Source organism: Phyllostomus hastatus, unplaced genomic scaffold (genome assembly GCF_019186645.2).
Source record: "Phyllostomus hastatus isolate PE091 unplaced genomic scaffold, TTU_PhHast_1.1 phas_scaffold_78, whole genome shotgun sequence".
Classification (NCBI taxonomy): domain Eukaryota; kingdom Metazoa; phylum Chordata; class Mammalia; order Chiroptera; family Phyllostomidae; genus Phyllostomus; species Phyllostomus hastatus.
The window spans coordinates 30,211,919-30,233,086 of record NW_025334041.1 but is presented as its reverse complement, the minus strand read 5'-3'; the positions used below and the strand labels follow the sequence as shown (position 1 = coordinate 30,233,086).

General features: G+C 39.5%; 1 protein-coding gene across 2 annotated transcripts in view; it reads right to left on the bottom strand.

The window, feature by feature from the left end:
• Positions 1-596: 596 nt before the first annotated feature.
• Positions 597-21,168, bottom strand: part of HEPACAM2 (HEPACAM family member 2) — a 39,263-nt gene continuing 18,691 nt past the window's right edge. The window contains exons 4-10 of one of the 2 annotated variants that reach the window (XM_045827853.1): positions 19,226-19,522; positions 9,908-10,033; positions 9,801-9,825; positions 9,672-9,709; positions 8,319-8,392; positions 4,917-5,026; positions 597-1,376 (exon numbers count right to left, since the gene is read on the bottom strand). In XM_045827853.1, the coding sequence (XP_045683809.1) occupies positions 1,373-1,376; positions 4,917-5,026; positions 8,319-8,392; positions 9,672-9,709; positions 9,801-9,825; positions 9,908-10,033; positions 19,226-19,522 (674 nt within the window). In that variant the 3' untranslated portion in view covers positions 597-1,372. Of the gene's footprint in view, positions 1,377-4,912; positions 5,027-8,318; positions 8,393-9,671; positions 9,710-9,800; positions 9,826-9,907; positions 10,034-19,225; positions 19,523-21,168 lie in introns of those variants that run through there. The other variant, XM_045827854.1, reaches the window with a different exon arrangement.

The window sequence follows — 21,168 nt, the reverse complement described above, 5'->3', positions numbered from 1 at the left end:
CCATTGTATGAATCTAATGCCATTAATGTCATTTTAAAATCCCCTGGTTGGATATTTGGGTTGTTTCTAACTTTATTTGGCTGAAACAAAACCCTAAAGGGTGGAATTGCCAGGTCAGAGTGTTTGCATGTTTTGTGATTAAACATAAATGTGTTTAAACATAAACATTAATGTGATTAAACATAAATATTCATCTTTCATCTTTAGAGCTACAAAACTCAGATGACTGCTCTGTCCCCACTCCCTGGACCTTGCTGCACCCTGAGCAGTTGACTGTTGTCACTTCGTATACCTGCTTCTCCCTAGGCCTCGGCCCACCTTCCTCTCACAGTTTCTGCAGCCTGACCCTTGGTTAGCGAGTAGTTGTACCTGCTATCCTTTATCTAGCATTTTTGCCTAATGATGATTGTTACCAGAATCATTTATTTCACTTGGGGGTTGTGAAATGGTGTTAACTAATTCTACCATTTAGTTTTTAATGGATTCTTTAAAATACTGTAACAAAGGAGGAGAAAGACCTTACCAGAATCAACAATTCAATGCAATAAAAATTTCAAGTCTAAAACAAAAAATAACTGTGAGAGAATGATTCTTACTTTAGTAGTTCTCTATAATCTACACTTTATTGCACATTGAGAAATAAGGAAAAGAAATATAAATCTATAATCTGACTTTTATGTAAAATTTTTACAAGACAAAGAATCAAAGTCATATAAAAGCACAAAGAGAATAATTTATTAGAAGCTATCTTCTTGAACAAAAATAGAAATAAGACTTCAGTGAGTCATTTCCTTCAGCATTTTATGTCTTTCCAAAAATACCATTGGTGATTGACAACCTAGGAGAAGGCACAGTCTTGCTTCTGTGGCAACCATCATCATTCTGTGGTACAAATAGGAAGAAGGAAATTTTGGAACAAAGTAAAAAAAATAAATAGAGCAATCTTAACAATAATGAGAATTTAATAAAACAAAGCCTGCTGAAAATTTTACAAATACAAAGTTTCCACGTTTATAGGTTCTATATGATAGTGTCAGTGTAGGTGAAAGTGAAAGTATAGGTCAGAACTGAGCCTTTTACAGAAACTTGACACAAAGAGGCAAATTGGAAAGTCCCAGCCTTTTCCTTCTCTCGGTCAGCATGATAAAGACCCTCCACCGAGGACGTTTTCCCAGCCCTGTTGCTGTTCCAGTAGCACAATGCATTCTGTGTGTGCTAGGGAACCTGCAGTCCAATTTGTATAAATGACTTCTGTGATGAGCTAGATGGGCTTGATTTCTTCACTGATTCCGAATGAATATACATTTCCATTGTTTTTCCTGAAAACATTCCTTCATCATTTCACTCTGGTGTACTGCTTGCTCACGAATGTTCACCTGGCAAAGAGATGTTGAAATATGTGGCGTGCTGTTATTCTATAGATTTCCAAGGTAGAAGATTATAGATATAGATTATAGATTCTATATAGAATCTATTCTCTATAATTAGAGAATAATTCTCTCTATAATTAGATTCTATATAGAATCTAATTATAATCTATTCTATAGATTATAAAGGTAGAAGAAACTTACCTCTTTTTATTCCTTTTCACAGCTGCAAGTAACATGAGTGTTTTGAACTATTTCAAAGTAAATTACATTTATAAACTAATGAACATAAAGAGTAAGCAGTCACTAAATTCTGCAGATAATTTCCTGTTGAAACTAAAGGTTTACTTTCTTGAATGTCCTGTTTTTAGATCCTAACAGCCAATCCACAGACAGCATTTAAATAAATACAGCCATAAGTTCAATGGACAAATAATTGGTCTGCGTACTAGGATATGAACACAGGTCAACTTACCAGTTTGTTAAACACCAGTCCAATTAGGTAATAAACACATGTCGTTACAAAAACAACACTGCCAGAATAGCTAAAGAAAAAAAAATCTTTTTGGCTGTCTTACCTATCTTGGAAGCAACTGTCACATAGAGGTAAAAGAAAGCAGTGAATTAAGAATTTTACCCAGAGCTGGCATATTCTCTTTGGGAATGGGGGTGGGAGACATTCACTAGCCATAAGTAATACTGCATTATTCAGGAAATTGATCTTTGAATTTAATTGGACTTAGAGCATGAAACCACAGGCAATCAGGAGAGAGGAATGGTCTCGGTATGTTTAGGCCATGTTTATTCTACCCAGGAATATTTATTCTGCTAAGAACCACTAGTCTTTAGTTAAAATAAGCAAATAGGAACCCACTAAAGTATGAAATCCTCAAAAGACTGAGTCTTGTTGAATAGCACATAGTTAATATCTTGGAAATGTTTGTGGATTGACTGTAAAAAAATAAGTGCAAAATAGCTTGTGATGAAATAAAAAGAAAATATGCTATTCATTTGCTTTTAAAATTTAGAAGAGGTAACATAAATCTGTATTCAAGGAAAATTGCACTGCAAAACATATTGGCTCCCCCTGCGGATGGGTTGGAAGAGAGATAGGGGAGGCAAATTTTAAGAGATGTTTGAGAGAAGGGAGGCCGTCTCACAGAGGGGGAGAAGGAAAGAGACGGGCAGAATCAGAGAGGGACGACATCACAGGATGGCGGTCATGTGAAGGGAGAGCGCCACTGGAAGACAAAGACACCCAAAGGGAAGCAAGGACTGCGCGGGGAAGATGTTGGTGAGAAGAGAGAGCCCGCGGGGATAGGGATGTTACTAGGGCCGGGCGTGTGTGTTGGTGCTCTTGGGTTGACTCTCCCTGGAAGACACGTGTCCTCAAAAGCACCTTTGAATAGTCCTTCACATGCTTGAAAAAGAGCATTTCTGCTTTACTTTCATTCTTTAAAGTTTGTTTCTGAAATAAGGCTTATATTCCCAAAAAGTTGTAGAGATGTTGCTCATATGTGAAAGCATTCTAGTTTCAGAGGGTTATGATTTTTCAATTTAGGGATTAGTTTTTTTCTGCAAAACCTACTTAGCCATTTTGTGTTCTGAAGTTGCAGCTGTCATATCCCACAGTTTAAAATGAGCATTTACGCCCTGACTGGTGTGGGTGAGTGGGTTGGAGCATTGTCCTATTAACCTAGGGCTAACCTATTAACAGAGGGTTAGGGGTTTGATTTCTGGTCAGGGCTCATATGTAGGTTGTGGGTTCGATCCCTGGTCAAGGCATGTAAGGAAAGGCAACCAATCAATGTTTGTTATATTGGTGTTTCTCTTTCTCTCTCTTTCTTTCTCTCTCTCTCTTCCTCTAAAATCAGTAAATATATTAAAAAATAAAATGAGCATTTATAAGAGGAGCATTATGAGGAGACTTAAAAGATAAATCTCAAGTTTTCATTTGGTTTGTTTGCATTCTAATTGAAAAAAATAGGTATGTAGAATAAAGGACATATAGAAAAACAGATGAATTTAAACAGGGCATAATGTTTAATTGGATACAATCTTGAAATTAGAAAGCAGACAGCTCTGGCTGGTGTGTCTCAATTGGTTGGAGCATTGTCCCATAAACCCAAAGGTTGTGGGTTCAATTCCCAGTCAGAGCACATGCCTAGGTTGCAGGTTCTGTCCAGGGTCAGTGTGCATACAAGAGACCAGATCGATGTTTCTCTCTCACATCGATATTTCTCTCCCTCTCTCCCTTCCCTCCCCTCTCTCTTAAAATCAGTAAGCATGTCCTCCAGCGAGGATCAAAAAAAAATTAGGAAGGAGACATGCTCTAAAAAATTCTTCTATTCCTTATAGTAAACAAAGAAAAATATCCCTTAATTTTCTATTCCAGAAAGTAAAGAGGGTTAGGTGTCATTTTAGAGAGTTTTAAAAAAATTATCATGGCATTCCACTGTTGTCTTTTAGTAGATTAAAATTATGCTTTAAAACAATTTTCTTTTGAAACTGAAAGTTTCTAGCTTCATCAGGGTCTGCTCCTAATTTACCCAACTCCCTTTTTTCCAGGGTCCCTGGGACGAGAAGGCACACACTTACGGGGTCCTCAGAGGCGCTCTTGCCACTTATTCAGCCTTCCCTGGTGGCACTGCCTCCCAGGACTCAGTCTCTGCCCTGTAAGGTGCTTTCCCAGGCATTCCTCCACTGCCAGCTGTTATTTTTGGTATTTACCCAGAGGTGTGCATGAATTACTTTGCTAGACTGGGTTTCTTTTGCCAGAGGGGAAGTTCCTGTGTGTGGTTATTGGTGTTCTTTTCTAAGTCAATAACTGACACAGAAAGAAACGATGGGAGATGATTTGTGGCAGTTATGCCTGCAGGCCGCTGAAGCCCACAAAAAAGGGAAGTTCACTGCACTATTCCAGAGGGTTGTAGGTGTAGGTTCTCTGGGCTGGGAAGGCTGGTGACCCCTCAGGGGTAGTCCTGAGGTTATCTGGATGAGTGGTCTCCTGGCACTGACCTAAGCTAAGGTTTCATGCTCTCGGTGCGAGGCCCGTCCTCACTGTGCTTCTGTTCGCTTGGGAGTAGACTGTTTCGGGTCTGTAAGAGGTGTGATGTTTGGCTGGTGATAGTGTTGAGCACATTTTGCAGGTTATTTTGTTGTTGTTGTTTTCCCAGTCCTATGTATAGCAAGAGATCACTGGCTCTAAAACCATCGCAGCCACTGGAAAATCGTCAAGATAACCCAAGTGGCTCGAGCGCTGGACCGAAGATGGCTTTCCTGCCTAGCTGTGGAATCACTGCGGGGAAATGCTGGGTTCTGGAGCTCTCCATTTCATCCACTGGCCCAAATGTGTGGCCCCAGAAGATACTTGTGTGTTTGCCTGTCTTGTTTCTTAAGATTATTTTCAGGTGGGGAACTATGTACAGAAGCTATACTTGCCCATTTTAATATTTTCCTTCTGAGCCTTACGATAAGTTCTGGGGAAAGCAGGGGCCTGAATGCCAAGCCCCTCCAAGGCAGCATCACCAAAGGCAAGTCCATACTTACTCTAGATGGTCTTGCTGTTGGGCAGGGATGTGGTGAATAACTTCATAAATCGTATAGTGCAGATCTTGTCCTGAGGCACCATCAGAGGCTGGAACAGACCTATTGGGCACCTAGAAAAGGTGGCACATTAGAAAAATATCAGACTAGTAAATAGTATTTCCACTATTCTGCACAGCTGAAAACAACTGGAAATAGTTGGGTGGAAAATTAAAACTGTTTCTCTTCCCTGCGATGTCCATTTCCTCTTTGCTACAGTTCCTGCACTTACCCTACAGTGTTTAGTGTAGCAGCAGAGCTGCGAGGTCAGAAGGGGAATAGTTGACAAAGCAATCACTTTTTTCTTCCTTTAAGAAAAAAGTTGCCAGGACTGTAAAGGAAATAGAAGTGAAGGAAAAAATGGCAAAAGAGGAGATATCAGGACAGTTTAGAATCAGAGAGCGTACGTTATTGTCTTTATATTACATCTCAATTGCCTTTTCCCACCATTTGCTGATTATGTGTGCAAGGACGGTGGGAAAGCAAGATAAAAGCCCTCATCATACTGCAAGTTAGCAGAGACGGTACGAACAAGCATAGAAACCAGAAAGGGAGATGTTTTGGTTTGAACACAGTGAAGGGCTCTAAAAACTAACGGCTTGAAGAATGTGTATAGTATAGTAATGTACTTGTGAGTGGTAAAAACCAACATGTATTTTACTGAAACTGGAATTCATGTTTTGTTAACTCCTATTCCTTGTATTTAATAGTATTTTCTTCCTGTAAACATTGCCTTCCAATTATTTAGCTGAAGTTTGGTTCCCTTCCTTATCCCAAACTCCCATTTTCATCATATTTCTGATCACTTTCTATCCTTTACGTAGCTCCACTGGGAGGATGGCTTGCTAGGTTATACGGGGCACCTTAGCTTTATGTTTTCCAGGAAGCTGCCTGTTTTCATTCTGCTTGCTAAAGCTGTCATGGGCTGCCCTAGAAGGTGTGATTTTTTCACATCTTTATTTCCTATTATTTTTGTGTCAGCGAGATTTTGGTTTACAGTTTGTACTTGAGATCAACTCTTGATTTTCTTTGGCGTGGAGGTGTTCAGGGGCTATGATAGATGATAACTATCTCACCTAACCTAATATTAGAGCTGTCAACCAGTAATAAATTTGCTCACTTCATGCCACTGCTTTCTGTCCAACTTCTGAAGGAGGTGCTGGGTGCACAGTGAAATGCAGAGCAAGTAGAATGAGGAGGAGCATCTCACCTGTACCACAACTATGTGGGAGATGATTCTGATTTTTAAAACCCCACAAGTTCATAATTCAATTTAGTTCCCTTTTTAACTTCAACTTTCAGATCTTGGTTTTATTAGTATTTCTCCTTTTCTTCGCCAAGCCATTCCATTGCTGCTGATCTTCACACAAAATTGCCGTCCTGGCTCCTTCTCACACAGATCCTCCTGCACATGTTCCAGTCTGAATCCTTCTCGTCCTCCTCCTGCGGTTCTCGGTGTTGATTTCTCACTTCTTCCCAAAGCGCCTGGCACCCGTGGGAAACCCCAGCTGATTCCTCAGGAGTTTTCAGCTTTGGAGATGGGCATAGCTCCAAGTTAAGTTATTCTGCTTATGACACAAATAAGCCAGGCTTTTGATTTGAAATCAAAGCGCTCATTTCTCTGCCTCATGTTCTTTTTTAAAAATGGTTTATGCTATTACGGTTGTCCCAATTTCCCTCCTTCGCCCCATCCCGTAGCCTCCCTTCCCACAGTCAGTCCCCACACTGTTGTTCATGTCCATGGGTGATGCATACGTGCCCTTTGTCTAATTCCTTCACCTTCTTTCAGCCAGTCCCAACCTCCCCCCACTTACAGCTGTCAGTGTGTTCCTTGTTTCTGTGCCTCTGATTCTATTTTGCTCATTAGTTTATATTGTTCCTTAGATTCTAGTGACATGTGAGGTCATATGGTATTTGTCTTTTACTGCCTAGCCTATTTCTCTTGGCATAATAGTCTCCAGTCCCATCCATGCTATTGGAAAAGGTAGCAATTACTTCTTTTTTTTTCTGCTGCATAGTATTCCATTGTATAAATGTACCACAGCTTTTTTATCCACTCATCCACTGATGCCTGCCTCATGTTCTTGAAGACTGTAGCACTTCCAGCAAATAGAGGTTCTCCCAATAAAATCTTCAAACTGAGTACTGACTAATCCCAAGGCTAAATGTGAAGTTTTTCACATACATCTCACTCTTTTCTAATGAATTCCTAGGAATAAAAAAACTGCCTGATTTAAAATAAACCCCTGACTTCAAAAATCCCATTCCAAGTCATATCAGCTCTTCACTTTTCTGCTGTCCCATCTGCGAGGGATGCTTTCTGCTGTGGTGGGAAGCTGGTGTTCGGAATCACAGATCCACCAAACATTTGTTCTTGTCCTTTTGGTTGTAGGCGTGAAGGCTGAGCCAGTCCTGTCTGAGAGTGACTAGGGCACTGCAAAGCTTTTGCAATGCAGTCCTGCCCTTCGACTCTGATGTTGTGGGTGCTGGCACTACCGACTCACCCTTAGGAGGATGAAAGCCAATCAGTCCCCCTCCATTACTCACATGGTGTTTTTGAAATAAAATCTGCAGCCGGGACACTTACTGGATGAACCTTACATTGATAGAATTCTCTGAACAAGTAAGGTGACCATCCCTAACTACAGATAGTTCTAAAACACCCAGAAGCAAGAAGGCTGTGTCTGGCCCCTTCCTTAAGTGAGCTATCATAGAGGAATACAGAAGCTGAGAAAAGATTGGTTCTACACAAATCTGAGCTGAACAGCTCAGAGAAACATCCTGCATGTCTACAAAAGACCTTGTCTTTGCAGACTGAAAAAAAATGGCTTCAACTGTGTTAAATCTCCCCTCTCACATCTCATGTACTTTAGGATAAAAATAAAGATGTGTGCCTGCATGCTTTGGGTTTATATGGTACCTTTCTTCTGAAGAGCATAAGGTACCCTCAGGGGTGTGATCAGCTGCCTTTGCAATGTCCTCGAGAGATGTGGGGGGAAAGGAAGGGGGAGCCGAGGAACAGAGTTCAGTGAAGTGGCGAGCTGCAGTCACTGAAGTGACATGGACATTTAAACCAGCGTGTCCTCATTCCCTCTGTCTTCAGTTCCCCTGACCTTGTACTTGGTTCTCTCTTCACTGAGCTTACCAGGCAAAGCATGTTCATGAACTAGTGTAACCTCCTTATTCCTGTTAGCCTTATGTATGAAGTCTGAGCAAGACCCAGTAATGTCATTCAGAGTGAATAAACGTTGCTGATGGTAATGCAGCCACTTGACCACACTGCCCATGTGCTGAAATGAGTGCTGCTTCCACCTCTGGTGAAGCAGAATTGTACTTCTTTGCTAATCAGCCACTGGGGAAACTGACCCTGGGAACACCAGAAGCATCGGGAAAAGCAACAAATTCATATATTCCAAAGTCATCCAAAGCATCTTCATGGCCTGAAATGGAAAACAAATACTATATATAAACCAAATGCCTCAACTTCTTATCATTGTTTTTAAGCCTTTGTAAAACTTAATCTTTATTGTCCTCTTCAGGTTGCATGTATATAAAGCCAATGTAACACTTCCTTACCCCCTGTACTCATACTGTCTGTACACACTGTTGGACAGCACTCCTACTGAAACTGAGAACTGAAACTGAATCGGGACAATCATTCTTGGAGCCTGATGTGGGAACAGTGTATTAAATATTCAGATAAACATACGGGGGCTGGCTTGTCCTCTGTAACTGTCAGATACCAGGGGTTTCCAACCACCAAGGCTTCAGCCTGGCAGTCGCAGCAGCTCTGGACCCACTCGTAGTACCTGCTGCGCCCGGCTAGATCAAACAGAGCACGCCAGGACTAGTGAGGATGAATAACTAACTACAGCTGCCCATACCTACAAAATGCAACACAGTACAATGTCAAGGTCACTAAACTCTCATCTGAAAGACGACAGGAGTGAGGTGCTTAGGAGGAAGCAGATGGTCTCCCTGCGGCCTTTCCCAGCTCCGACTAGATAAGAGGAAGGAGCCCCATATTTGCCAAGCGTTCAGGCATCATATCAGGCACTCCACCCACATCACGTATTTGGTGCTCATAGCAACTGTGAGGGGAAGTTAGTATCTTTATTACATAAATGAGGAAGTTGAGGTCAAGAAAAATAATTTTCCCAAGGTGACACTGGGGAACGTGGTATATATGGGACTAAAACCCAACTCCTTGTGACTCCCAAGTCCCATTGTTAACTTGTAACAACTCAGCAGGCAGTCAGTAGTGCTGGCAGTGAGGAGCATTCTGGAGACAAAGAAGCAGCAAAACTGTCAGGCTGCCAGCACGGTATCTGCCTTTGGAATGAACACAGTGAGAGAACCTTGGGCATTTTCAAAATAATGATAGGGTCAGTGGAATAGGATTCAGCAGAATTCAGTGACAGTGGGCAAATGACTTAATCTCCCTGAGCTTTAGTTGTCTTGCCTCTAGAGTGGAGCTCAGTGCCTCTCACTTTCAAAGGGCTTATCTTACAGCCTTTTGTGACCTATACAAAACCAATGCATGGGGTAGCACCTTGTAAAGTGAAGGCACTATCCAAAGGTAAGGGATTTCAGTATTCTATCAATATTAGCTTATGTGGATTCTATTATATCAATATTACATTATATATAATAAATATCAAAAATATATAAATTAATGTACAGTACATTGGTAATAGCCCCTTTCAGCCTGGCCATTACCTGAAAATGTTCGTGCTTTTCTGTATTCTGTTTCTGGCCTAAAAGACAAATTGGCATTTCCGTCAGTCTTAACAATTGAGGAAAACACATTTAAGAAAAAAAATATTTTCATAGAAACATATGCATTACCTGCCTTCTAGCTTCTGTTTTATAGCTAAAATCAAGAAAAAGAAACACAGTAAATACTTTACAGTACATATATAAAGCCATTTAATTTTTTTCTAATTTGAACCTACCTTTGTGGGGTTGATATTTTTTCCATAGGAGAAGAAAACACATGGATATAATCAAAAAGAGTGATATTCCGGTTATGCTTGCTAAAGGGGGCAGTGATTTCCCTTTTTGTGCAAGCTTCTCCAGTCCTAAGTGAAAGGACAAACACAGGTTTAATATTTTTATTGAAGATCAGTAATAAATTGCCATATCATTTAACTTGTTCATGCTTTATTTTAAATGAGACACCACTGCAGATATATTTATGAGAATATGAATGAGACGAAATGAAAGGAATGCACTTCTTTTCGAACACACAGTAGGCTCTCTGGGGTCATCTGTGATTGGAATGTGGTGGTGAGCTGCCCCGGGTCACCCTGGTATGCTGTGCTAGATACAGCAAATAGCTCACGTCACACTTTTCTCCTTCATTTTCCTGCCCCCCTCCTGCTCCTCCTCCTCTTTCTTGTAATGTCGTACTTTTCAACAGTGTTTGCCACCATTTAGCTTGGATCTGTTTGATGTCATTGTACCCAACATCCCCAGATGCTAGGTTATTCCCTCTCTCCTTCCATCTCCCTCTTTTAGTACAACTCAGGTGTGTGAATCTTCTCCAGGGAGGTGCTGTATAATTAAAGGTGTGAAAGGGGAGGTATTTATTTTAAATACACTTTACTAATTTTTGACCAATAGAGAAATTTCATTCTTACAATATAATGTGTGTATGATTGTTAAAATATTTAAAGTCCCACCTTGTGACTAAAATTCCCTTTGTTTTGCAAGTCATTCCTTTTATCGGTATTCCTGTGTAAAACATTGTGTAATATCTAAGTGCTTGCTTACAATATATCAGGCTCTGTTCTAAGAATACAGGATACATATTCACCCACTAAATGTTCACAATAATCTTATTAGGGAGCTATTATTGTTATTATCCCCTCTTACAGATAAGGAAGCTGAGGCGTGCCCCGAGCAGTTCAGGTAGTAAGTGGCAGAGTCCAGGGGGACCGCAGGCTGTTCACACTTTGTGCAGCCTCACTTGGATGTCCTTCTAACACAACTTATTAACCAGGGCAATGTTCACACTAGTTTCAGACTATAATATGTTTAGTTGTAGAGTTACTGTAATCTATGAAGTGGGAAGCAGTTTAACTTCCAACCAATGGGAGTAACAGGTGTCTTCCACTTTATCATGGGCATCAGGTATTGATGTGGAAATGAATTGTGGAGGTCACCTGGCTTGCTCCATCCTAATATGGGAGTGACAGTTGTGGCACCTCACTTCTACTCCACGGTGGTGCTGAGAACAGCCTGGGAACGTGGCTGTGGTGAAGGCATGGCGGCCGCTTGGCTCAGCAATAAATATCCAGCCTGCACTCTGTCATCGCTCACCGTGGAACCTCTGCTGAGAACTGCAGCAGCCAAGATGCGGAAGAAACCCTAATCTTCCCCTTCTTTCACTGTGGATCTGTGTGCGCTCCCTTGGCTTGCCACTTAAACGCTGCCATTCTTCGTCCGCCACAATCTTTGTATAATACAGTATAGATCATGTATATAAAACTCCATTAAAAAGTCATGGAAATCAATCTATTTCTTCTAATGTTCTTGTACAATGCTGTTCACATATTCTTTTGAAGTCTTTAAAAGTTAAGCAGGTTGTTTTTCATTATTAAAAGTCTTTACCATCTCAGATGAGAAATTTGTAAATTTCTGATATTAATTCAAGCAATTGTGTCCCAGCTTTTTTCTTTTAAAATATTATTTTTATGGGATTATAATACCTGTGTAATATTTTTGCCTTTAAACAGGTTTTATTTTTTTAAGTATATTTTATTGATTATGCTGTTACAGTTGTCCCAATTTTTTTCCTATTGCCCCCCCCCAACCATGACCCATACCTTCCTTCCCTCCAGCAATGCCCCGCCCCCTTAGTTCATGTCCATGGGTTGTGCATATAAGTTCTTTGGCTTCTCCTTTCCCTATACTATTGTTAACATCCCCCTGTCTATTTTTTAAACAGATTTTAAGTTAAACTCTTTTTAACTCTGGGAGGAAGAAATAAATGCAGGGTGGTTTAAAATGAACTAGAATGGCAACTTACTGGTTCTGCATGCAGTCTAGATCCTCACAAAACTTACTAGGATTGTTTTTCCTCATTTTCCCCTTGTTAATCATTTGTAGAACAGTTTATATTCTCCCACTGTTAGAAAGCTGACCTTCTAGTTTGGAATGACTTTAGCACTTGGGTGATCTCTTTGAGAAGTCTCGGCCTTTCTTCAGGCATTGTGCTCCTGCTTCTCAGGTGCATCCTCTCTGAGGAGTGAGACAACTCTGGGTGAGCCGCTTGACTCTGAGGGTCTGGACGTCCACATTAGTAAAACGGAAGTTAGCGTGACTGAGTTTTAAGTTCTCTGTTGCTCTGCTGTTATGTGATTTGGGGCAGCCAGAGAGTTTGGCATAAAGTTTATTATGTAAATAGGACATTATATCCATTAGTATGCTAATTACTGAGTCTCAAAATAGTTGTGTGTGTGTATATATATATGTGTATAGCTATACAAAAGTTAAATTTTTAAAAAAGATTTTATCTATTTATTTTTAGAGAGAGGGGAAGGGAGAAACATCCATGTGTAGTTGCCTCTCACACACCCCCTACTGGGGACCTGGCCCACAACTCAGGCATGTGCCCTGTCTGGGAATCAAACCTGTGATCCTTTGGTTCACAGGGCTGTGCTCAGTCCACTGAACCACACCAGCCAGGCTGACAAAAGTTGTAACTTTTATTGGTATAAAAGATGTGTAGTACCTAATTTCGAATAATAAAAATGTCAGTACTCTCTATTTTTAATTCCCTGTGTATCTAATTGATTCTTATGGGATGCTTTTGTTGAGATTTATGTATGTACAAAACCAAAAGTATTTCAATTCATTTTCCCCATTTATTTAGTATAGGTGTATCACATTAATAATAATGAAAATAATAAGAAAAACTATAGCACCATTTCTAGGCACAAATAAAGAAACAGTCTTAGAGAAACTAAAGTATTTGCCACAGTCAGTAAGTCCTAGAACTGAGACTCAAACGTAGGGTTTTTTTGTTGTTGTTTTCCAACTGCAAGTTCAGTTTTTTCCTGCTAGCCTGTGGTTAAAGAATGGTTCTAGAATTGGCAGGTAGTCTCCTACATGTTCAGTTTTCCTTTAACCTTTTCTAACACCAGACTTGGTGTGCTTTAACTCTTTGTTTTCTTGATGGCAAGACCTACCTTCACTAAAATGTGGTAACTCCTGACCCCTCAAAAAAGTATCCAATGTTAATTTATTCTCGTCAAGTTTCTGCAATGCACTTTATCCTGAGAATAACTGCAGAAAAACGTTTTAGTATAGTGTCAGCTTTTTTGCCTCTTGTAAACGTGAAAATATGCTAATAGTTATTATTTCAGAGTACTTCCCATTCTAATGGTACAGTTACTCTCTGGCATATGTCAGCTCTTTGCCAGGCTGTTCCAAGATTCTGAGGCCTGGTAGTAGGTTTAACATATAATGACATACAATGAATGGATATCTTTCAGTAGGTAAGACACATCTCCACCATTTTAAACTTTTTTCCCACCTTTGATATGTATGTGCTAAAATGACCAAATTTGCACATTCTGTCCTACAGAGAATCCCTCTTACTTCCTTCTCTATTGTTTCCTTATTTCTTTAGACTCCTTTCCATTGTCCTCTTGCCTCTCTTCCCCTTGGCCTCTGTTTGCCCTACATCAGGGAGCCACCTGTGGTGACTAGCACCTGTCAGCCCAAATCCTTGGCTGTGGCAAAGGCCTGGCATCCTTGCCCCTGAGATGAGAAATAGGGCGAGTCCTTTCTTCAGAACAAGTGAGCTTTCCCACTGTGCCCCCTTCTCCTCTAGTGCCTCCTGGCTCTCTGCTCTTAACACTGCTTCACTCTGTCTTCGAAAATGTGAGATTTACGAGGTCCAGCATTTGGAATTTGCTCCCTTTCACAAAGTAAAAAGTGCCATACATGTCAAGGATCAAGTCAAGGGGCCTAGTTGCTGTAGTCTCAGCTGTTGAAAAGTGTGTTTAGGAGAGACGTACTTCCAGGAGCACAGCTTGAAAACAGGACAGCAGGGAATTCTGACCCAGCCACCACAGAGAATGTCCGGGAACCCTGACTGTATGTAGCTTGGGACACTTCCAGGAGCCTCAGTGTTTCTCCTTTCAGAGAGGTTTCTACTTTTCAGGACATAGCATGCCATTCTCCCCATTATTTGAACATGATTGACTCATTTACCAAAGCCTTAGTGCAAATGCTATTTGCTCCCTCCTTAGGCAAACAAATAAAATGAAATAACATATTAAGTGCAAATATGGGCAAGAGGTGTGGTATCCATGGTATCGCTACCCGGCTGTTTGAGAGACTGCACCTAAAACAGGATGGCCATATGCTACTAGGCAGCATGCCTATTTCTAGATCAGAACGGAGTTCTAAGCTCACTCCCATCCAGTGTATTCATTGATTATAGCAGCTGATTTGTGTTCCTACAGAGACGTAGGTGCCATGTTGAAGGATGTGCTATTTTCACACTCCCCCACGGCCCCACCTGACAACACAGTTATTCTGTGCTAGATGCTAATGGCGGTGCCACCTAAGTTCTTAGGGTCTGGGTGTCGGGGATGTAGTTCTATTCCAGCTGTTTTCTCCTGTGGCCCAAAGTGCAGCACAGCTCCTGGACACCTTCACCTGAGAAACCTCTGGGCAGATGGAAGAAATGAGTACATTTATTTTCCTGCCCTGGGTCATTTTGCTATTCTCTTCTTTTACTTTGTTTATGCTATATGGAAATACATTGATATTATGTAGGAAAAAAAGGTGTGCAATAGAAATCAATATTAAAAATGATAGATTTCTCAGGATCATACAAATTTAAAACATTTGTAGTATGTCTAAATCTCAAACTATAGCCATATGAACCTTGGGAACTCTAATAATTTGAATATCTTCATTAAATGTGAACACTTGAATGCTAATCATTTTTGTTATATGTATATATGCACACACACACACACACACATACAATATGGCACAACAGTGATTCAGACCCATGAAGATTTGTAAACAGGAATACCTGCATTCAAGGAAGTCTTTAATTTGGGTAATAAAATTATTGTTTTTTAAAAAATAAGGATTCTAATTTATTATCTACATTTCTATTCTTTCCCTAAAACTTATACTCTAGATATTATTTCTAGTTACAGATATTATGTAATTTTTCATTGACATGAATGTATACACATGTCATGGACAAATCAGAGTACCTCTTTGTAGATAGCATAAAATTGGTTAAGGTGATGAGAAAATACATTTATCTTGTATAGGTGACATATCTTTTAGAAAGACCATAGTCTGATTAATATTCTTAATCTAAAGCAGTTTATATAGTGGTTAAAAGCAAGGGCTTTGAATTTGAATATTATTTTATTGCTTATTAGCCATGTGACCTTAACCATTGCCCTGTGTTCTTTAGCATATCTCCACTGAGATTTAGCAAGATCAAGTGATGTCTCAAATTATATGTGAATCATAGCCCACAGCAGTGGAAGGCACCATCTTGTACAGGCAAGAAAACATAGGGATAATTGTGACATTCTCCAGCCTTCCTCTCCCCAACTGAAAGTCCCCAGTAGAACTTTGGATTATTTCCTGACCTTGTTATTTTATTCTGTATTGGTGGCCTCACAGTCATCTTTGCCTCCTTTTTTCTTTGCCCTCTACATCTTATTGCTGAGACTTTTTGATTGCTCATATTCTCTGCATCATTAAAAATAAAGAGATTCATCTCTTTCTTATAAGTTGATTTTGGTGACACCAAACACAGGTTGTTTTGGAAAATATCTCAAAGGCAGGTATGTTACCCCTCAAAATTATTTCAAATTCTCCACAGATCTTAATACAGATTGCTCGTCAGAGTGGCCAGTAAGTATTCAACTGATAATTACAAGTGATGTTCATTTTTCTTACTGTAGGTTGGTATAGACTTACTGGTAATCTGCATTGCAAAGGTTCATTCATTTGGAAAACTTAAAAAAAATACTTAACAAAACACATCAATACCACTCATTTTCTCTGCCATGTGTGCTGTTTTATAGTTCTATGGACGTGTGAGGGTTGAATATAGCTCTAAAAACCACAGAGGTCATTAATGTTGACAACCCTGAATCCCTCTGAAAAATAAGCACCTGCTCTTCTTATTTACTGTAATAACAAGTGCCTGGCCTTTGTACAGGTCGAACAGGTTTTTCAGAATTTGCAAAAGGCAGTTATTTGATATTAAGACCATAGCTGTCTCTGAACCTTAGCAATAAGACCTTAATCAAATATCGGGGGCTTCTGATCTTATGAAAATATCTTGGCTGAATATTAATGGAGAAGGGTTAGGCAGTCAGAAAGGCAGTATACACCTACATATTCTAACCATGTTTTCACTTAAAATAAGCATGAAGAGAAAGTCTAAGATGACATCCAGATTACCAATAAACTATTTTATACACTTAATTATGGCTTGCTTCAAAATCAAGTTTCTATTACCCACTGAGGTAAAAAGCTGGTTAAGCCTATTGAAAACCTAAAAAAATAGAAAGTAAAGGTGCACTTTAGCTGCTAACATGAGTGCTACCCAAATTAGGTCAACAAGCATCTTGTAAGCAGGAATTATTTTTTCAAATGACATTCTCTAGGCCTACCCCAGTATTCGGTCCATAATAGGTACTAAATAATGAATGAATAAGTGCCTGATTTATATCACCCTGTGTACATACAAGCTGTGAGAACTATAAGGGAAGTATATTATCTACTGCCCAAAAGAAACATAATTCAAGTAAAAATTCTAGAGCTGCATTGTCCAATAGGGTAGCCACCAGATACATGTGACTGTTTACATTTAAATTAAAATTAACAAAATAAAACTTCAGTTCCATAGTTGCATAACCATATTTTAAGTATTTAAAGCCAAAGGGGACCAGTGACTACCATATTAGTTAGTACAGATATTGAACACTTACTTCATTGCAGAAAGTTCTACTGGATAAGTACTCTTCTAGAGAGCATGGTATTTTCTTCATATAAAAAAGCCCCAAATCTCACCATGCCAGTATATAAATTCCAATATATTCAGACAGTTTTGCAATTATGAATACCCTCAACTTTAAAGAATCCAGGGCAGACCCCATTCACTATATATTTCTTTATCAGTGTGTAGGTTGTGATAGTCTTATAATACTTAATAGCTCTATAAGAGATTTTTACTAAATTCAAAAGGCAATAGAGAGAAAAAATACAGTAAACAAGTGGTTGTCACACATATACAGGATAAATATTCAGATTCTCAGATACTAGCTGTAAGATCCTGACCCAATAACTCTGTAGTATCTTAATGAAAATACAGTATTTGACCACCCTGGGGGATTTTGATGCACATACCCTGGGTGATTTTGAAAAACATAACCTATAAATTACAAAGATTATATTCTTGCTTCATTTATTCAGCAAATTGTATCGACTCTCTCTGTGTTATAGGCATTATTCTGGGTACCACAGTTATAAAGACAGAGAAAGAGAAGATATCAGTGGAAAAGATATTAATGGTTGTCCCTTTTGCAAACTTGTACTTCTAGTCATAGGTTCCCTGAACACTGCTGCCTGTTCGAACCTGCTTCCAGGTGTCCCCACGTGGAATCTGGCTTCTTTGTCTGCAAAGGTAAGTTCAGGAAGGACTTGATAGTAGGAGTAGAAGTAGTGGTAGTAAAGGAAGAAATGAAAGGAGAAGAAGGTGGAAAAAGGTGGAAGAGGAGGAGGTGGTGGAGGAGTGGGAAAGAGAGAAGGAGAGGGAAAAGAAAAGAAAGAAATAAGAAAGAAGGAGAGAAGAGACAGGGTTTGAGGGACAGGAAGGAAAAAGAATGTGTAAACTTGGTGATTGTATGTTGGGCAGGGCAATAGGCAAGGAAAGAGTCTGAGCTGGCATTTATATTTCTGGCTCAGGTTGGTAGATAGCAAGACCATTCTTTTAATCATGGAATACAGAAAGAATAGTAATTTGAGGGGGAAGAAAATGGTTTTTAGTTTTGTGGACTTGTGTGCTGCCTCTGGTACTTCAAAGTAAAGACATCTAGAAGGCAACTGAGTTTTAAAGCTTTACAGGTGGAGACTTGGGATGCATCAATGTTGCATGAAACCATGGGAGTGAATGAAATCATACAAGAGAATAAAATCATACAGTAAAAAGAGAAGAGTAGGCTCAAAAGGATAGGAATTTGGTGGACATAACTATTTTAGGCAATGATCCTTAACGCTTTGTGGTTTCATGAACTTTGTGAAAAATCAGATGATTTCTAGAGAGTGTCAAATATCACAGACTCAACAAAAGTTTCCAGGATCTGCTTTGAGAACTTCTACAGATTTCAGGTGTTTACATTATGGAAGAGGAAGGGAAGCCCATGAAAGACAGTGAGAAGGGAAGTCAAATAGTAGGAAAACCAGATTTTTAACTCATGGAAATTTATTCATCTGACCTAATGCAACACTAGATATAAGCCCACTTCTATTACATTCCTGTTTGTTTGTAAAATCCAGGAAGCAAGAATGCATATTTAGAACTACATAATGAGAGACCTTGGTAGGCTTAGCAGAAATGGAAAATCACCAGGCGAGACACTGTAGCCTGGGAAACTGCCTGCCAACCCTACACAGGACAAACAGATGCCCGGCTAAGACTGGAGCCTGGGGTCGGCCTACCTGGCACAACAAGATGCAGCTTTAACTCCAGCCTGACAAGATGTATCAAGAAAAATGGTCAGCAGAAAACAACACCCAGCAACCGGCTCTAGCCAATCAGACTCTAACACCCCAACCAGTTACCCTTCGGGGTTTTTGCACTTAAAAACCCTGCCCTAAGAGCAGCCTAGCGAGTCTTAACCTCCCTTGGTTGGCTCCCCAACCTCGTTGCTTGGCTCCACTTTTCCTCTTATTCCCCGCTAATAAACCCTACTCCTTAGCTTGCTGCATCCATCTGGTTTCTTGAGCAACTCTGACCTAACACATAATTTATTGAATTCTCTTTTTCTTATGTCCCTTGGTTAGCAATTAGAGTCCCTCTCCGTTCTGTTTTAGGGTTTTCTTTCTTTCACAGGGGCCACGGCTTAGTTAACTCAGGAAAGAGAATTTCTTATAGTATATCGACAATCCCACAATGATATCCTCTGAAGCATAGTTATCAAATCGGGGTGGAGTGCGGCCAGCATGCATTTGGGTCTCACCGGGATCCCTGCCTTTGACGTCACACTCACCGACAGAAGTGATAATGACTGTGAAACCAGTTTCATCCTGCCTGCCAGTCACGTTGTTGTACGCATAGCACACGTAGTCCGTCGTCTTCTGGGCCACCTTCTCGGATGCGACTTCCAGGCGAGGCCCCTGCTTGATGAGGTACGTTGCGTTGTCAGTCCTCTGGATCCAGGAGTAGGTGTTGGGAGGGTACGAATCGGCAGAGCAATCAAACAAGATGGCTTCTCCAATGTCAACAGTAAATACTGCTCCGACTTTTAGGCCTTTGTCAGAATTAACTCGAAGTCCATAAGGTCCATCTGCATTAGTTGAAAAAAAATAAAGGGGTGACATAAATAATCATGACATAGTTTATAAGGTTGGAAGAGCTTAGCAGTGTTTTATCTTTTATGAAATTCTTCATGTTAAACCTGGACAAATAGATCTTCATTTAGATTCTCAATAAATGATAAGGACCTAAAAATGTTTTATTCTGTTATCCATGGAAATAATAGTTATTCAAGATGTGACTGAACTTATTTGAAATAATGAAAGCCTTGGTACTTAGCATATACAATTTATAGACACTGTTGTCGTAACCATGGTGCTAAGCTTTTGAGCAATATATTCATAAATATGCAATGTTGTTAGACAAATTCAATCTTTCTGAAACAGTAATTGTATTTAAAAGTATTTTAAAAATAGATTATGGCCACTATTTTCTCTTTGACAATCACTCTGAGTATTGTGGTTTTCTCTCAGTGCTAGGCAGAAAATATCATGAAAATATAAAATACATGGTTTCACATGGAACATGTGAAACAGATACAAGGAGTATTTTACAGGTGCATATTTTCATGACATTTTAACAATTAACAATTTTTTAAAATTCCTCTCCACAAGCTAAGGCTAGAATTCCATTTGGAAAAAAATACATCTTTGTTATCATTAACAAATATTCATTGATCATCAACAAACCAGTTAATCATGGATATCCCATGGTGTTTTCCTCACACTACAATATTCCTTAGCATTTGCTATTTCTGTAGCATCAGATTGTCTGCAGATGAAGATATGTTTTCCACTACTTTCTTCAGAGAGTAAAGAGAGAGATCAAAAGAATATTCCCCAGTTAGATAGGTTTTTCTCATTCAATCCAAATCCTGGCTAGTATTGCAAATACTTCGAGTTTTGGGTGTGATAGTGCTCATTTTTCAGCTGACCACACCAATATACATTGGATATTTTCCATCTGAAGTCACTTAACTTATATAAACAACCACATTTAATCTTTAAAGTGGGCATGTGAAGTAGATGTTATTACTTCCATTATAAGATGAAAGAGATACTGAAAGGATTAAATTTGCCTTGGTCACATGGCTATTTTATAGCATAGTTGGGACTTTAAAATACATGCATTTAAGCATGCATACTGCCTCTCTAAAAATGTTAAGTGATGTAATTTTCTATATCACAATAGTGTTTTGTCTAATATTATTAGTTCTACAATAAATTATTGTCTAATTAGATACAGTTGTGTACTCAATTAATGAAGTAATCAGAAGTCATTTAAACTTTTGGGTCTCGTTTTCCTCACCTTTATTATAAAAAGTTTGTCTAGATGACTGGCTGTTAAAGTTCTTTTCACCTTTGAAACACCATGATTCACGCTGTGCTAAAGCTATTTTGGATAGTGGCCAGCCAGCCTCAAAAGTGCAGATTCCCAGAGTAGTTCTTTATTATGTCAGCATTTTCTGACCAATCTACCTTTGGGGAAACAAACTTCCTGAGACATAACAGAAGCAGAATGCAAAAAATGAATTACATTTAGCTAGGGAACGTACACTTTACACATCCTTGCTTCCTAAAGACACACAGACATCGGAAGGAAAGCCATAGATTAATGTGTGTAGTTGAGATGATGCTGCCTTCACAAAGCAAACGTAGAGGTTTGGAGTAACCAAGA